General features: G+C 35.4%; 1 protein-coding gene across 3 annotated transcripts in view; it reads right to left on the reverse strand.

Annotated features, from left to right (window-relative positions):
- Positions 1-17,594, reverse strand: part of LOC138700088 (myogenesis-regulating glycosidase) — a 465,840-nt gene that overhangs the window by 185,331 nt on the left and 262,915 nt on the right. For 2 of the 3 annotated variants that reach the window (XM_069826407.1, XM_069826408.1), the window contains exon 3: positions 2,953-3,246. In XM_069826407.1, the coding sequence (XP_069682508.1) occupies positions 2,953-3,246 (294 nt within the window). Of the gene's footprint in view, positions 1-2,952; positions 3,247-3,592; positions 3,815-17,594 lie in introns of those variants that run through there. The other variant, XM_069826410.1, reaches the window with a different exon arrangement.

Below are 17,594 nucleotides of genomic sequence, written 5' to 3' on the forward strand. Positions count from 1 at the left end.
ATCTTAAGTCTGATTAGTGAAATATGTTAGGCCTACTCCTACTGGCGAGCGATATATGCAAGGAAGGAGAAGGGAACTTGCCACCCTACCACATTATCTCCTGACAGTTGTCTCATGAGTGATGCCTTATTGATATTCCAATCTATCTTCGGAGAGTTGACTAAACAACTAGCAGACAGTTCTAGGAAACTTTAATCAAGACCTATAATATGTACATAAAACCTGTATTAAAATACTATTCAGAAGTATTCGTAACAGCATCAAAAAGAGAGACAGAATCCCTCGGAAGAAAAAAACAAGCCTTGCACTTAATTACTGGAGCAAATAAAACTACTCCCAATGAAGCATTAAAAGTCATCACTTCAATTAAACCAAGCAGCAAGTGCAGCACTAGCTCGATTGACAACAGTTCCTGCTGTAACTTCGTGGACCCCACAAAAATCTCCTACTGTTGTCAATGTTCTCCCAGTGGCATAGAATCTCAATACCAATAGTAATTGGGCCATTGGAGATAAGGCATTATTTCTGGAAAAATGAACAAACAATTAGATTTGGTTACACCTTTACCGGTAAATCTTTACAATAGCGTTACCAAAAGAAGGCAAGGACTCCCTACAGGATAGCCTGGAAGAGAGAGGTTTGGATGTAGTTTTGACATTTTTTTTTTTTTAGACAATTGTAAATATATGCAAATCATACTAACCTAACCTGTCACTAACTCGATCTTAAGAAAACTTGTCTTTTCCCTTTAATTAGTAAGGAAACACAGTAATGAAATGAATGTGCTGCCCTTCCCTGCCGCCTACCCCTTCTATCTCGACAGAGCGATCCTGCCTACCTGTACCTCTCCACCGGACTCCACTTTCACAGCAACTTTCCACCTTTATTTGGGAAATTGGTGTCGGCACTCAATTTTTCTTTCGTTTACAGTACATATGACTTGACTAGAAGCCAAATATGTGAATACATTTGTATCTTAAAGTGGTAACGCAATTGTGAAGAAATTATAGTTTACCATATAAAGGATTTTGATATATTATATACGGTTATTATTTTTTTTTTATATAAAAGTATTTTGAAACTTATTGTAGGTTGCCCTATATTATTATATCAATCACCTTAATACCTTGTAAGGACAACAGAACACCTGCATGAAGCAACATTCTAACCTCACTTCTACTGTACGCCTATTACTGGTTACTGTACTTCAAAATAATAATTATAGTGCTATTATATACAAAATATTAATGTAATACCTAAAGAAATAGTGTAGCTTATTATTAACTGTGTACTTACGATCTGTGTCTTGTTTCAGTTGATAATTGATTTCATGTAGTAGGTTTCATTATTCGAAACTGTCTAAAAAATTTCTCGTCATCCCACTCTTCAAAATTATTTGGACGCAGCCTAATTCGTTTTGCTGTTCTGATATAACGAAGCATCTGCTCCAGAACTTATCATCAGAATCAGTATCAAAATTAAATTGATCCTTCAAATCACCAGCTGTACGACGTGCAGCCATCTTGATTTCAACACCGAGTTCCAACCTCCGGATAACGCCTATCTGCCACTCTGCCTTCCGGATTGCTAATCTGGAAGTTTAGCCTCCAGAGTGCACATAACCAAAAGTCGTAGTACGCAATTACAACCCAACTTCCGGATAAATATTCCATCTGCCGGATAAGTTTAAACTAGAACTTTATCCGAGAGTCGTAGTACAGGCCCTAGTGTTCTTCGTATAACTAATTACTACAGGGACATCATTTTATTTTTACTTCAATTTTTATTGTACCTGAGTTTTGAATGTACTTCACTCCCACCCCTTCTACTAATGAAGTTAAACCGTCCTCCACACAGATCCAAGACCGCATATATAGTCATAGTAGCCTTACGGTCACAGTACGTTCCAAAAATATGTTCGCGTTTTCCAGTGACGAAAGAGCTTTCAATATTTAATCATTTTCGGACATGTACTGTCGTCCATTTGCCTAAGTCGCATCCCGGTTTCCCCCACCAGCTTTTATTCGCCAGCTGGGCTGTCTTAGCTCTTTTCTGAAAACATTAATTTCTGTTAGGAATTGGACGTCTACGTAATATTATACAACTATTTAAAATAATTTAAATGAAAGGGGCTCGTTATGTAATTAACTGCCACGTGATTTCCCCCCTTTCTACGACCCTACGACAAAACCCCTTGGACGGACAGTAGATAGTATGTCTGAGTAATTTTATCTTTTCGGATCGGGCAGAAGTGAAGATTGAATTTTCAGTACGTAAGGTACTCTTTTATAAACTAGGTACAGAATTGTTTCAACATGAGTTACTAGTACGAAGGACGAAACTGGTAATTGGAATTAGGTACAATAGTCTATGCGATAATATGCACAAAAGAACTGAAGTCTGTATCGAAATAAACGTCCACCATTTTAAAAAATGTGTTTAAATATCCATATTATGATTATTTTTAAATTTAACTTCATTCTCTATATTGTACGCTAATGTTCTGTAGACAGTATAATATACACTGCATAATGAATACGTCCACATGGACAGCTCACTTCGTGAGTAAAAACACTCATTGTTAATACAGTACTGTATTTTGATTAAACAAAAACCTAATGAAAATGATCAAACTCAAAAGCGCGATATTTCCTAGTTTACGTAAATGAATGAACTACTTTTCCTCCCTCCTATACCTAGTAAAGTGATTTGTTTACGCCAGTATCATCGAACTCCAGTCGTGGAAGGGGGCAGCAAACGGCGTTGATCCAGAGGTATAGGCAAGTTAATATTAAAAATGTTAGTAAAAATAAAATGATGTCCCTGTACATACGGGCTTTTGCGTATAATGAATCAATGCATCAATGAGTGACTAATTGGCTGGTTAAATAGATAGATGCATAGTAAAGGGCCGGAATCAAAGTTAAAACAATTTGGTTGGCAGAAACTGACCTGCATGGACAGGGCGGGCGACGACGATGGCGTCGGAGAGTCCATGGTGTCGATTCCCGCTGGCAGCGACACTGAGTTCCGTCGGTGAGGGATGCCGTACCGCTCAGGAGGCGGCTTGAGCAGCTGCAGCTGCACGGGCGGCCTCGGGACTTCCTGCGGGGGCGGGGAGGGGCAGGGAGAGCTGGCGGGCGATGAGTCGAGGGGCTCCGTGGGTGCGTCGTCACCGCTGTCGCTGGCACTGTCCGCCCACTCTATGTTGTCGAAGTCCACGGATACCGCGTGTTGCTCTGCGGGCTGTGAACCATAACAGCACGCATCAGTAACAAGGTCTGGCTCTCACCTGCAGAGCAAACATTTCACAAGATGTGCATGTGAACACCTCCTCAAATTGTGTGTCATTCTAATCTAAGTCAATTTTGACTTTTGATGTTTTTAAATGACATTTTTAAATAAAGAGCAAAGGCTTATTTTTAATAATAATAATAATAATAATAATAATAATAATAATAATAGTTAACTCTGGATATAGTAAACTCGGATATAGTCAACATTCGGCTATAGTCAATCTATTGTCGGACCATCAGATCTATGCCCCTTCAGCGCTGTCGTCGTTCTTGGAAAAGTTAACGCCTCTACTCACCCCATTCCACCCGTTTCTCTCCCATTACGTCAAACAGCAGGCCACGAACGTTGCCGAATAGTGATGTTGCCAAACTTCCGTCAAACAGTGTCATGTCTCTTGAATATTGCTTATAATACTGTAAGGTTAATTATTACTTATTCATAATTTAATTTAAGTAGGTCTAATGACGCTGATTGACTTATGCAAAATGCTATTACTTGCTTAATAATATTTCTTTTACCACTCCGTGCTACAGTATTCATGTTGGGTTGACAACACTGGACTGCAAGTGCAAATAAACTGTCCCGCAAGAAGGCTCAAAATTGTGAGTAGTGGGGGAGAGAAAGAGAGAGGGATAGAAAAGAGAAAAATAGGAATACAGGGGGAGAAATGAATTGCCGAGGCTGAAAAGGAATTAAGGTTCAGTTCGCATATCTTACGGGGGCACAGATCCGATGGTCGGACTATAAATCGTTGGTCCCGACACGCATACATTAAAAAGTATATTAATATTTCCGTTTATAGTGAACCATCGCTTAGGTTATAGTGAACCATACAAATTGAAGTTACAAGAGTTGTATCCTGACAAATTCTTATTTGAAGTCAGACCTTCTTGTATAAAATTAAAAGAATATGTTCAGAATAACATTCTAAGTTTCTTACTCCTTTAGTCAAAGGACAAAGGTAGGATTAGTGATTCTTAGACAATGAGCTCAGTAGCGGACAGTGGGTTTGAAAGCTGAGGAGGCGAAGACCTGACTGATGAGAATCTAAAAATATAAGGCTTGTAACATACCTACCTCATTACCAAGCGCAGAATTTATAGGTTTTAAGAAACTAAAATTAGGTTTTCCAATTTATGTTTTAGGATTTTAAATCTTATGTTTAGGAATTTATATGATTTTACGGGGAAAGAAATAAAAATAAACAACATACTGTTAATATATTATAACTGCTTGGTAAAGATTGTCTCTCCTTAGGACATTTTAAGTCCTAACCTACGAATTAGGTCTTTTTAGGTCATATTGAATTTAAGAACGTTACGCTTTGCTACATAAAACGAATAAGAAAAGCAATATTTCGAGAGTAACGAGATAGCAACAAAATTGATTTGAACCTAAGAATCCGGGGCTTGCTTATTATCATTACATAGTCTAATTTTACAGCAAATTAACTCGACGATCCTCTTTCTTCGCAAACTGATCAATTAGGTCACAGTATACTGAACAACTGCTACTAGAAGAAGCTAGAGACAAATCTGCATTTGTTTCTAAACTCTCGATACATTTAAAATAATGTATAAATACATCTCGTAACACAAAAGAAAAAATAACAGGAACACCCGCAAACAAGAGAAAAATCTAACAACATAAAAGAGAACTTTTACGCAAGGAGAGAAAACTGACATGTGACTCAAATTTCTAAAAACAAGAAGAGAGAAAGAGAGAGAGCTTCCCAATACAGCCGAAAGCAGCTGTGACTATAAGCGGTACAGTTGTCAGGTGGGTAGCACGTAGAGATGGCCGATATTTCACAAACCGATATTTTGTCACAGGTATTTTTTTGTCACAGATAAACCTGTGACTGATGACGCGAAATATCTGTGACAAAATATCGCTATCGAAATCTGCTCCGTATTCAGTACTCTGTGACTGATATTTTCTCCTCTACATCGTAGGTTTGCGCGTGAGCATGATACAATAACAGCAATCTGGCGGTAGTTTCTCCATCTTATTATAAATGATGTAGTTATCACACGATTTAAATAATAACACCATTGGTTACCAGTACTTAATCTTGAGTAAAATCCTATCTGAACAACTGTTTTGTTTTGTAATTATTTTCCAATGTTTTTCCGAATACTTATGTTTCATTAATTTTTATTCTATGACTCAGTATTATAACGTTAATGCACGACTTAAAATAATTTATCCATTATATTATATACAATAAAAAGGATCAATTTTTAAAACGATTAGGATAATCATATAACCTCAATTTCTCCATACCCAACTACATTTAAAAATGATCAACTGGTTCAATATCTATAATATAACCTCTTGGTAGATGAGCTTAACATTTGACATGTTACTGTTCAGTTAGGTAAGTATTTATTTGTTAATGGTACATGTACATCATTTCTTTGTTGGATTTTCCCATATAAATCACTGATGAGTGGTGTGTAGGGTACAGAGGGGTAAATCAGATAGCAGGGCTATATGGATAAATGTTATGGGTTTTCGCATGCTCTGTGTCTACCGACGACGCCATATTGTCGTTTTTAGCTTCACAGTGAATGAAAGAGTGTTGTTAATATTTGTGGTTAGTTTGGTGAGAATTCTCCTATCATGAGACAAGCAACACGAATTATTGTAACGGACAGTAAGTAACAAACATCTTTAGTATATGCAGCATGTAATATTGTGGTCAGTGAACGTAAGCTTTATTTGTCTTCAAATACTAAATATCATATCGCTTTTATCTGTGATGGTGCCCATGGTATGTAACAGTCCATCAGACTGGATGGTGACGCTATCCCTTGCATTGTCCATTAAGTAGGTTCTTCTTGGTTATAGATAACCTGCGGGGCTATTTGGATACATTTTCGTGGGGCTATACGGATAATAAATATATTTTTTTCTCGTGCATGATTACTAAAAGTTACTTTCCATTAACGAATGAATATTTGTAACATTTCTCCAGCATTTCCAGGAACATTGTGCACCATGAAAAGTTCTTCTGATTGTAGGTGGTCATTCATCCCTTGCAGCACTTTCTGCTCTTGAATATTGCCAGAACAATGACATGGAAATCCTTTGTCTTCCCTCACACACAACACATATTTTGCAGCCCCTCGATCGTTGTGTTTTCAAGTCACTCAAAGCTAATTATCATTGTGAAGCAACATCACGGCTGCACAGGAATCCACGATCTAATATAACTAAGATCCAGTTCTATTTATTGTTTAATGAAATTTGGAAGGCAACTGCATCTAGAAATAAATGGGTTTTCCTGTACAGGAATTTTCCCCTTCGGATCTCAAGCAATCCAGGTCTTTCATTTTGCAATTTCTGAGACATATAGGCCTTCCATTACTGCCATTACCGAACACATGCAAAACGAAGAAATAGTTCAACCTGAAGAACAGCCTAGTACTTCGCAGCCTCCTGTGCGAATCGCTTCTGAAAATCTTTGAGAGGTTCTCCCTAGTCCTCAAAAGAAAAGAACGCAAAAATCTTCTCGAGCTAAGCTAACAGCCTGTCACAGCACATCATCAGATAATATAGCAGCTGTTAAGGCAAAGAAAGAGGTCCAATTAAAGGGCAAACAAACTCGACTTCAATTCAGTGATAGGCCTTAGGAGAATGTCAAAGAAAAGGAAGAAAAAATAAAAAAAAAAACTAAAAAGGCACGTGGAGAGAATAATGACTATAAATGTGTGTTTTGCATGATCAGTTACTACTTCAAGTCATCAACTCTGAAAGGTGAATGGATTCGCTCCCAGAAATGTAAGATATGGTTTTATGAGGAGTGCGTGGGAGCACAAGGAAGAAAACAATTCATTTGTGGTAAATGCTTATAAAATAACCATGTAATTAATAAATTTGTTTCAGTTCTTGAAAATACCAAAATTACATAGTTTTTTATTGCTATCCAATTAGCCCCTCTTAATTTCTTCATTTCCAATTTGTCGGGTAATTCGGATAGCTTAATTTCAGTGTCAGTAGTAATTTCTCTTTAGTGAAATTAATTCCACAGTACGACAAAATAATGTACTATTTGTATGTCTACTTGCTTTCTCTGTACAAGATCAAGTTTTTTTTTAGTTTGAAAATTTTTGTTAACCTATCCGAATTACCTCTCTATACCCTATAGAGAAATAGTATTCATATTTCACTGCTCTTTAATATTTCCTGTTAATTTTTATCGGTGTGACAAAATATCGGTGTAATTCATGCTTTGTATCGATATAAAATATCGGTGTGACAAAATTACCGATAAAAGTCACAGATATTTAATTGTCACAGTCACAGTTGTCACAGATACTTGAAAATATCATTTAAGCTCATCTCTAGTAGCACGTCTCCAAATTCGGCTCCCCTCGCGTGTTCTAGTCAAGTTTAAACACTCCGCTAACCAGCTATCTTATTGGTTGAACTGCTGTTGTTATGGTTACCGGGGAGTAGAGTGATGTAGCCGACTCCTCCCTCCCGCTCTCGCATAGACACTGCAGGCTGCTAGATGTCGACTATACAGGTTACAGCGCTATCGGTTATTTTCCAGTACGAATTATTTGTACTATGTACAGTATAGCGAACGGGCATTACCAACTGAATGCGGTCGACTTTATTTTTTTTGTACGTAACTTACATCTTAGTCGTAGTGAATAGTAAAATTAATATAAAAGAAAAAATGTTCGTCATTTGCTATAACTTGTTTGTGATCTTAATTCAGCTGGAATTGTTACTGTCATATTGTGTTCTCGTAAAATATTAGGGGAGGCACGACCTCCTTTGCCTCCCCTGAAAATCCGCCACTGAATGAGCTGTACTGTAAATCCAGACAATGTGTGACGACCTTGCCTCACTCCCTCGTCGAAGGGTTGCAATTCTGTTCTCAGGCACACTACTCTACTGTTATTTATAATCCTCCACCGTCAAAGGGTTGCCTTTTGTGCTCAGAAACATTTCCATTAGCATCGAAACAACGGAAAATGAAATTGCCTTCTTTTATTAAAAGGGGACGGACATTATGTCCAAAGCATACATGAAGATAAGATTTCGATGGCTTTCAAACTCCATCAACCCTCTTCCAGTTTCCTTTAAGTGACCCTGGAAATTCCAAGGCTGAGTACGCAGTCACACCATAACAGCGTTTATCACTTCTACCTGATCAGTCTGTTTCTAGTGTTCGAAGCGTAAAGTATTTTCTTTGGAAGATAAGGCGAATGTAAGTGACATTGAACGTGGTCTTTTGCAAACGGACGTGGGTCAACAGCATAGTTTAAGTAAATCAACTGTGCGTAACAGTACAGTATACAGTGTAATCTATTCACTAAAGTAAAATATTTTAATTACTGTATAGTATTTTATTTTCTTGTTCACAATTTCATTCATTCCTGTTATTTAAGGTTAGGGAGAGACACTTCGGATTTAGTGAACCTCGGATATAGTGAACGAAATATGCAAGTCCGCAGAGATTCACTATATCCGGAGGTGACTGTACTTACAAATAGCTTTTAAGTGGACCCAGAAGTGAGTTTTCTACATTTTCAACATACAGTATATACTTTCTATTTTATCTCTCTGGAAATATCAAAGATATCTTCATGAAATATTTGATGTAAATTTACCATAGCATAATGAATAAATATTCAAAATTACATCGAAATTGATTACATAGTTTGTTCACACTACAAATCTTAAAATATAAACAAAAATTAAAACAATGTTACATTAAAGTACCAATATCTCTAAAACTCATAAAACCAAAGCTATATAATTTTGCATGACATTTGGAATTGATGGTATCTTCATTTTTTGGCAGTTTTGCATAAGGTAGGTGAAAATACTTGCATTCCAGATATAATTTTTTATTGAATACATTGATTAATTCATAATTACAAAATTTCATTAATTGATTTTTCATGTCAAATTATTTCAATAGTAGCAATTGTAAGGCATAAAATAATTTCCTCCTCATTCTTGATGCAAGGAAATGAGCATTCTTCCATGTTATTCATATATTCAGAGATATTGGTACTTCAATGCGACAATGTTTTATTTTTTTTATCCAGAATTAAGATTTTTATTTTCATCAAACAAGTTAACCAATTTCAGTGCACTTGTGGATATTTATTAATAAAATTATGCTATGGTAAATTTGCATGCAATATTTCATGTGATATCTTTGATGTTTCCAGGAAAAAAATAAAAAGCATACATGTTGAAAATGTATAAAACTCACGTATGAGTTCCCTTAAGGAACCCGGAGGTTCATTGCCGCCCTCACATAAGCCTACCATCGATCTTTCTCCTCAGCAAGATTAATCCAGTCCCTACCATCATATCACACCTTCCTCAAATGCATTTTTATATTATTCTCCCATCTAAGTCTCGGCTTCCCCAAAGGCTTTTTTCCCTCAGGTCTACCAACCAACCCTCTATACGTATTTCTGGATTCACCCATCTACATATTCTGCCCATCTCATACATCTGGATTTAATTATATTAGGTGAAGAATAAACTGCGTGCAGTTCTGCATTGTTTAACTTTCTTCATTCTCCTGTAATTTTATCCCTCTTAGCCACCTTACTATCGAATACCCTTAAACTCTGTTCCTCTCTCAAAGTTAGAGTCCAAGTTTCAAAACCATACAGAGCAACGGGTAATATAACTGTTTTATAAATCAACAATAATAATAATAATAATAATAATAATAATAATAATAATAATAATAATAATAATAATAATAATAATAATAATAAAATACTCTATACTAATAATAAATCTGTAAGCGAAATTTTTCTGGTAATTTTCGCTTTTCCAAAAATAATTGGTGTTAACATGTGTAATAAATCATCCTGAGACCGAAAATAGCTTTTTTGAAATTTTTGTTTGTATGTCTGGATGTTTGTTACCTTTTCACGCGATAATGGCTGAATGGATTTCGATGAAAATTGGAATATAAATTAAGTTCATTGTAACTTAGATTTTAGGCTATATGGCATTCCAAATACTTTATTTTAAAGGGGGGGTTATAAGGGGGCCTGAATTAAATAAACCGAAATACTTCGCTTATTATTGATTTTTACGAAAAATTCTGCATAACAAAAGTTTCTTTAAAAATGATTTCAGATCAATTTTATTTCAAGCAAAATTTTGATAGGACTGATATTTAGAAATATTACAAGAGTTTTAAAATAACAACACAATACATTTCCACCGCCAATTTTTCAGTATGAAGGAAAACAGATTTATTCATTCAATGGCAGTGCTACATAGAAGATCGTGAATTATTACTTTTTCGAAAGAAAGAAATATAATTACATAAACTAGATTGTATTACTTTCTGTATCACTATTTAAATTATTTAATAGAGCAGGAGTTATTGCAGGAACGACAACGATGGCTATAATAAAATAAAAATAAATGACTCCGTCTAATTGAGGTGGCCTTGACGTTTATCAATATTAATATATTAATTTGTAGTTTCTCTAGATGGATGTAATGTTACATAATGAGGACTGAGATGAGATGAAAATAGATCTTCACGCACAGGAAACTTGATATTCTGTCCAAATATTGTATAACTTGATTATTGCAACTTTATTTGGTCCACATAAAATACTCTAATTTTATACACTTAAGTTTCTTCTTGTTCACAGAGCATAATAGTTAAGAGTTTTGTCGTAAAGCTGAGTATTTTTACTTGACCAAAAATACAGCTCATAAATAATAAATAAGCACTTTACCATAGAGCTCACTGGAGCTGAGTTATTTTAACAGGTGTCACGAAATGGCGTTTCTGCGTTCATAATTTACCCATATTCGTTTCCTGTGTTTCTTAAAATAATAGTTATGTAGAGTACCTCATTTTTTATTTGCATAAACAATGATATACAACCGAGCGAGTTGGCTCAGACGGTAGCGTTTGAGACCCGCATTCGGAAAGTCCCGGGTTCAAACCCCGTGGCCGACAAATCTGACTGGGTTTTTTCATGATTTCCCTTAGTCATAAAGGCAAATGCCAGATTGGAATAATACATGCCATGATTCATCACCGCCTCAATTACCAATACCAAAAACTTTAATTAAAGTCTATAATCAGCTACATGAACTACAACACACAATAGAAACAGGAACTCAACAAGAGTAAAAACGGCCTACTGATATACCCACACATTCTAAACACGCGACATGACCACAGATGTTAAGGCGTGAATAAAATAAACTTAACAAAAAAAAAAAAGATGCACAGTACACAATCAACTCTATTAATTTGGAGTGATTTATTAAAGGATGCATTCAAGCCTAATTTAGAAAAATGTTAAACGAATTATCCTTGCACCAAAAACGGATGTCGTCTGAATCAAATGACCATATTTTAATTATTTGCATGTAATAACAATTAAGAAACATGTTAAAGGAATTATCATTGCACTAAATGAGAGGTCTCTGGACCAAAATGATCACATTTTAATTATTTAAATACAATTTTAAGTGACATATTAAACGATTTATCCTTCTATCAAACACGAATGTTCCCAGACCAGACGTCCTATTTTAATTATGTAATTACTTTATATTTCTTTCTAAAAGTGCAGCGGAGCGCACGGGTACGGCTAATAATAATAATAATAATAATAATAATAATAATAATAATAATAATAATAATAAAAATGCGGCTCGGATTTCTATGACCTCAAAACTTTGAAATATGCATACACTTATGCCCTAAATATACCAAAATATGACATAAAATTTGCAAATATGACGCAAAACAAATTAAAATATATTGTCCAAAAGTTACTTCTTATTCAGTACTCTATAAAATTGTTTTGTGAATATTAACTCCTTGCAATGGCCACAGCGGACTGTTCACACTATAAAGAACGAGGAAAGAGAGATAAAATGTCCGTCTGTCCTCTGCATGACTAATTCTTCTAAAGCTACATGATCAGGGTCACTGAATGTTTAAATACTATCTGGCAACAGCGGGGTTGGAACCTCTTAAGCGTCACATATTTGGGAGGAGTGAGGAGGGTAAAGGTGAGACCGACAAGCAACAATCTGGCCATATTCCTAACATTGTTTAGTTCTCTGTGTTTCAACAACTTACTGCTTACCTCCAAACTTCATTGAACCACAAAATACTTCTAAGGAAAGAAAGATCAAAATAAATAAACAAATGCAAACAAAATCACTTACCAATATTGACACAAAACATGTGAATAATACTTGAAGAACTGTTAAAACTATTGTATTATGACCAAAAATATAAATGACTACCATTTTTCGGTCAAATATGACTTACTGCAAAAATGTGGTAAAATATGCATTTATATGAGCAATAAAAGCCGTGTCATTGTGTTCAGAAAAGCTAGCATTCTAATTCATTTAACTGTAGTTTGTAAAAAGAAACCAAGATAAAAATATTTAAAATAAATAAATGATAATAAAATATTTTATGCCATCTTAATATTATAAGCAGGTTGTTACTACATCCAATATCATGCGTAATCGGTTTATTATGGCACGCGTGCCAATAATAGCAATGACGTATTCGCTATGATGTAATACCGGAACGCTTGGTTGGGGATGCATTCAACTCGCTGGCCATCTCTTGCTTACCGCTTCTACGCGCCACTTAACAAGAAATGAATTGCAGGACAGAAGGTAACGTATCATTTATTTTCAATCTTTGATAACAGTGGTCAACAATGATTTTGTTAAATAAATAATTTCGGGTGTTTCTTATGTATTGCCATCTGCTGATTCCAAAATTGAAGTCAGAAATTTTCCATCACCCACCATTTTTTTTATTTTGAAAATAAATTTGTTCGTGTATATTAGCATTTGTGGTATACAACATGATGATTAGAAGGCATATTTTACATTATTTTTCATTACATTGTGTCAACTATTGACTTGTAACGTTTGGTATTGTTGCCTGTGAATTCACGAATAACAACAATAACATTTCCCTCACAAAACTGTGATTGTAAGGTAAATTTCCCAGATGAATAGAAGCTTTCTTTAAAGAAAGAAGCTAATCCAGTGCTCTCTTCCGTTGCCAATTGAATTGTGTTAGAAGTGTATAATACCGTACCTAATAGTGCATTGTAAGGAGTAGTGTATAAGTGTATAATGTATAAGAACCATTTCTTGAAAGTGTCTTATTGATAGAAACAACTTCTGTTAAGTGTGTGGTGAGCTCACTTTAAAATCGCAGAGGCCAAATTTTACTCTTCTAATTAGAAGAGCTTATGACTTATTTGAACAACAAAATAGTCCAGAACAAGATATGGGCCCGGAAATCTGTTGTGCTAAATGTGTACCTAACACTATTAACTAGCTGGTTAGAAGGATCCCGTCATATGCCTTTTGCAGTCTCAATGATATGGCGTGAACCTAAGGATCATTTGACAGACTGCTACTTCTGCTTGACAAATATATCTAGAATAAGTTCGAAGTCCAGACACTGTTAAATATAAATCTTTAATTTCTGCAATTCGGCCGGTGCTTCAAGGGCCAGGACTTCCCATACCAACTCCATCACATGATATTACATTGACTGAAGTAATTCAGAGTGTTCCTGATGTTCAGAATGAATTACAAAATGGTCCAGATTTTGTGGAAGATGATACTATAAATGAACCTCACTTTCTAACACAGGAGGATTTAAATGATTTGGTTCGGGATCTTGGTTTAAGTAAAAGCAAGGCAGAATTACTCGTCTCAAGATTGAAAGGCTGGGAGCTTCTGCAGGTAACACCAAAATAAGTTTCTTTCGCCAACGTCAAAAGGAATTTGACATTTGTTTTCTAAAGAGTAGGACCTAGTTTTCTGCAATGATGTTGAGAATTTGTTCGATTCACTGGATGTTAAGCATAAACTTGAGGATTGGCGTTTGTTAATAGACTCTTGGAAAACAAGATTTAAAGGATGATTACTACATAATGGAAACAAATATCCATCCATTCCTTTAGCTCATGCAGTTGGTATGAAGGAAAATTATGAGAATATGAAGCTCTTACTATCCACTATCAAGTATGACAATTTTTCTTGTCAGATATGTGGGGATTTGAAATAATAGGTATCTCATTTGAATTATAGCTTGGCTATATTAAATTTTGCTGCTTCTTGTGCATGTTGGATAGCAGAGATAAAAGTAATCATTATATAAAAAAATAACTGGTCAAAGAGAGAGTCGCTCTAATCCAGGACAAGATAATGTTCTTCACCAACCACTTACTTGTAAGTTCTGAAAAAATCTTATTGCCTCCACGGCATATCAAACTAGGCTTGAATAAGAATTTTGTGAAAGCAATGGATCATGATGGCAGTGCATTTCTCTTCCTGAAAAATAAGTTCCCAAGATTCAGTGAAACTAAACTAAAAGCAGGAATATTTGTTGACTTCAAAAAAAAAAAAAAAAAAAAAAAAAGGAATTGATGAAAGATACGCAATTCGAAAACTAGTTAAATATGCAAGAAGCAGCTACATGGTTGTATTTAAAAAATGTTGTCACGAACTTTTTAGGAAACTTCAGGTCTGAGAACCACAGAGAACTTGTCAGTGAGATGATTGAGAACTACAAGTTCATGAGATGTAATATGTCTTAAAAAAATACATTTTCTGCATCCCATCTCGATTTCTTTCCTGAAAACCTAGGGGCTGTGAGCGACGAATACGAGGAGGGTTTCCACCAGGACATCGTGGAAATGGAAAGGCGCTACCAGGGTAAATGATGTCCAAATATGTTGGCAGACTATTGTCGGATATTGAAGAGAGATTTACCTCAAGCAAAGTACAGCCGAAAATATGCTTCACATACATTTTAGGCCAATAAATGTAATTTCAGCTAAGATATCGTAATATTATAATGTATAGATACGAAAAATGTTTTTCACGTGATTACTCAAAAACCCTGGGTGATGGAAAAGTTCTGTAAAAAGATTTGAAATCAGCACAAAAAAGTCACCTAGAATCACCCACTGTTTCCCATTTAACAGACAAAAGTTTAAATTTTGTTGACCAGTGTAATTTTATATCACTTTTGTAATATCACATAAAACAGTTGTGGTTCAGAGAAACTAATTAACAAAATAAAGGAACATTTGTAACATAAAATTTTATATCTAAGGTATAACTAGAGTCTGTAATATCTGCAAGGTTATCCATTTCTCTTTATTCAATGATAACGCCAGACGCAACTAATCAATACGAACATATGAAGACTTTGTCAGCTATGGATGCCGAATTTATTTCTAACCTATAACTAGAGTTTCTAATACATTTAGCTAGTCATAAATTACACCAATTTCATTTAAAAGACATTAATATTAACAAACATGACTCAAAGAAGTTTAATTAAAATAAACATAATGTTTTTAAGTTGGTTATTTAACGACGCTGTACCAACTACGAGGTTATTTAGCGTCGATGAGTTTGGTGATAGCGAGATGGTATTTGGCGAGATGAGGCCGAGGATTCGCCACAGATTACCTGGCATTCACCTTAGGGTTGGGGAAAACCTCGGAAAAAACCCAACCAGGTAATCAGCCCAAGCGGGGATCGAACTCGCGCCCGAGCGCAACTTCAGACCGGCAGGCAAGCGCCTTAACCGACTGAGCCACCAATTCATATTATCTAACATTCTCCTATCCACATGATAAGAATAAAAAAAAACAATTCTCTTAATTTCATATTAGCTCTATCTTTCATAAAATTTTTCAATTCCTCTCTCTTTATAGTACACAAATCTCTACCTCCAAAAATCTTATCTATAAAAATCATGTTAACTACAATATTGTAGTCCTTTTACATAGTCATACTTCAAAGATTTTTTCATGAATTACAGTAGTCTACGTTCCTTGGTAAATATTGAAAGTGCAATTCGTAACATTGGAAAACGTTATACCTGAACTCCCAGTATTTATTTGTACTTCATTTGCATCTGGTTTTTCTATTATTATTTTTTTGGCTGTCTTAATCTTATTTTCTATTGATTCCTCTACATAGCTTTCAGCAACTGTCCCTGACTTTCAACCCCAACCGTTTTAGTGCAGTAATGTTAGCCCCACTGTCAGCTAGAATGGTTGCTGAAATTCGTCTAATCCAATGTACAGTGTAAACCGATGGATTTGGTAGTTTAAGAAATTTTGTGAAACTTTCATAGGAAACTTTCCAAATGTATTAATGCCCACAGGTTGACAACTATATTTCTCGCCTCGATAATACAAGAAGAGTTTATTACATTTGACACGTTTTGAGTGGAAGGCAATATACTACTTATATACTGCCACACAGTTCACGGGACTACCATCTGGTAAGATTGTGAACGTACGTGGCTTGTAAGTCTTTGTATCACAAATACATATCATAAGAATACTACCTTCAGACTTGACATCATCAATGCACAAATCATGTAACTCATGGCGTCTGCATGCTCCAAAAATAGCAACGACCTTCAAAAGCAAATGTGTGTTATCTGGTGCTTTTAAAAGAAATTCGTCAACTTGTGACAACGTTAGCACATTTGACTTCTTTGCTTGATGGCCCACGGAAAACTTCTTCAAAAAACCAACAACATTACTGGATGATGAAACATCAACTGCTCCTTCACTCTCAACATAGTTTTCAGTTTGGAATAAACGCACCACAGGAATGGAGGCATGAACATCTTTGACTGAAGAAAGAAAGAGAGTGAGAAAAGACAGAGTTAGCATTTGAATTTAAAATTACAAACTGACACACTAATGCTCTGTACTCTACAATCGAATTTATTAGTCCTACCTGTTCTGACATATAGGCTAGTAGACCTATAACTGTTTCGTTAGACACGTTGACATTTTTGGCATTCCGCCAGATCACAAATTTGTTGTACTCCCTCTCATACAACTCCATAGACTTTCCAGGTACAAGCATAGCCTCTGTCTCTTTCGCTGCGTTAATTATTTCTTCCGGAACGTCAGCCATTTGTTTATTAATTCTCTGTTCAGTCCCATTGACAGCCGCAACGAATAATCTCTACGATCAACACGAACATGTCAACACTCATGTCAGGTATGGATGCCGAATTATTTCATATTTATTTCCTACAATTTATAATGCTAAGATGTCATAAAGTGTTGCACCCAACTCGTGGATAATCTCATCATGACACTCATCGAGATTATCCACTTACTGCATAAATAACTAATGCATATACCACAGACTGATTGAAATTAGGTGTGATCTTTCCAGAGTTTCGTGTCGATTTCTCCAAAATAAAGAGGCAAAGCGGAAGAGGAATA

Source organism: Periplaneta americana, chromosome 5 (genome assembly GCF_040183065.1).
Source record: "Periplaneta americana isolate PAMFEO1 chromosome 5, P.americana_PAMFEO1_priV1, whole genome shotgun sequence".
NCBI lineage: Eukaryota > Metazoa > Arthropoda > Insecta > Blattodea > Blattidae > Periplaneta > Periplaneta americana.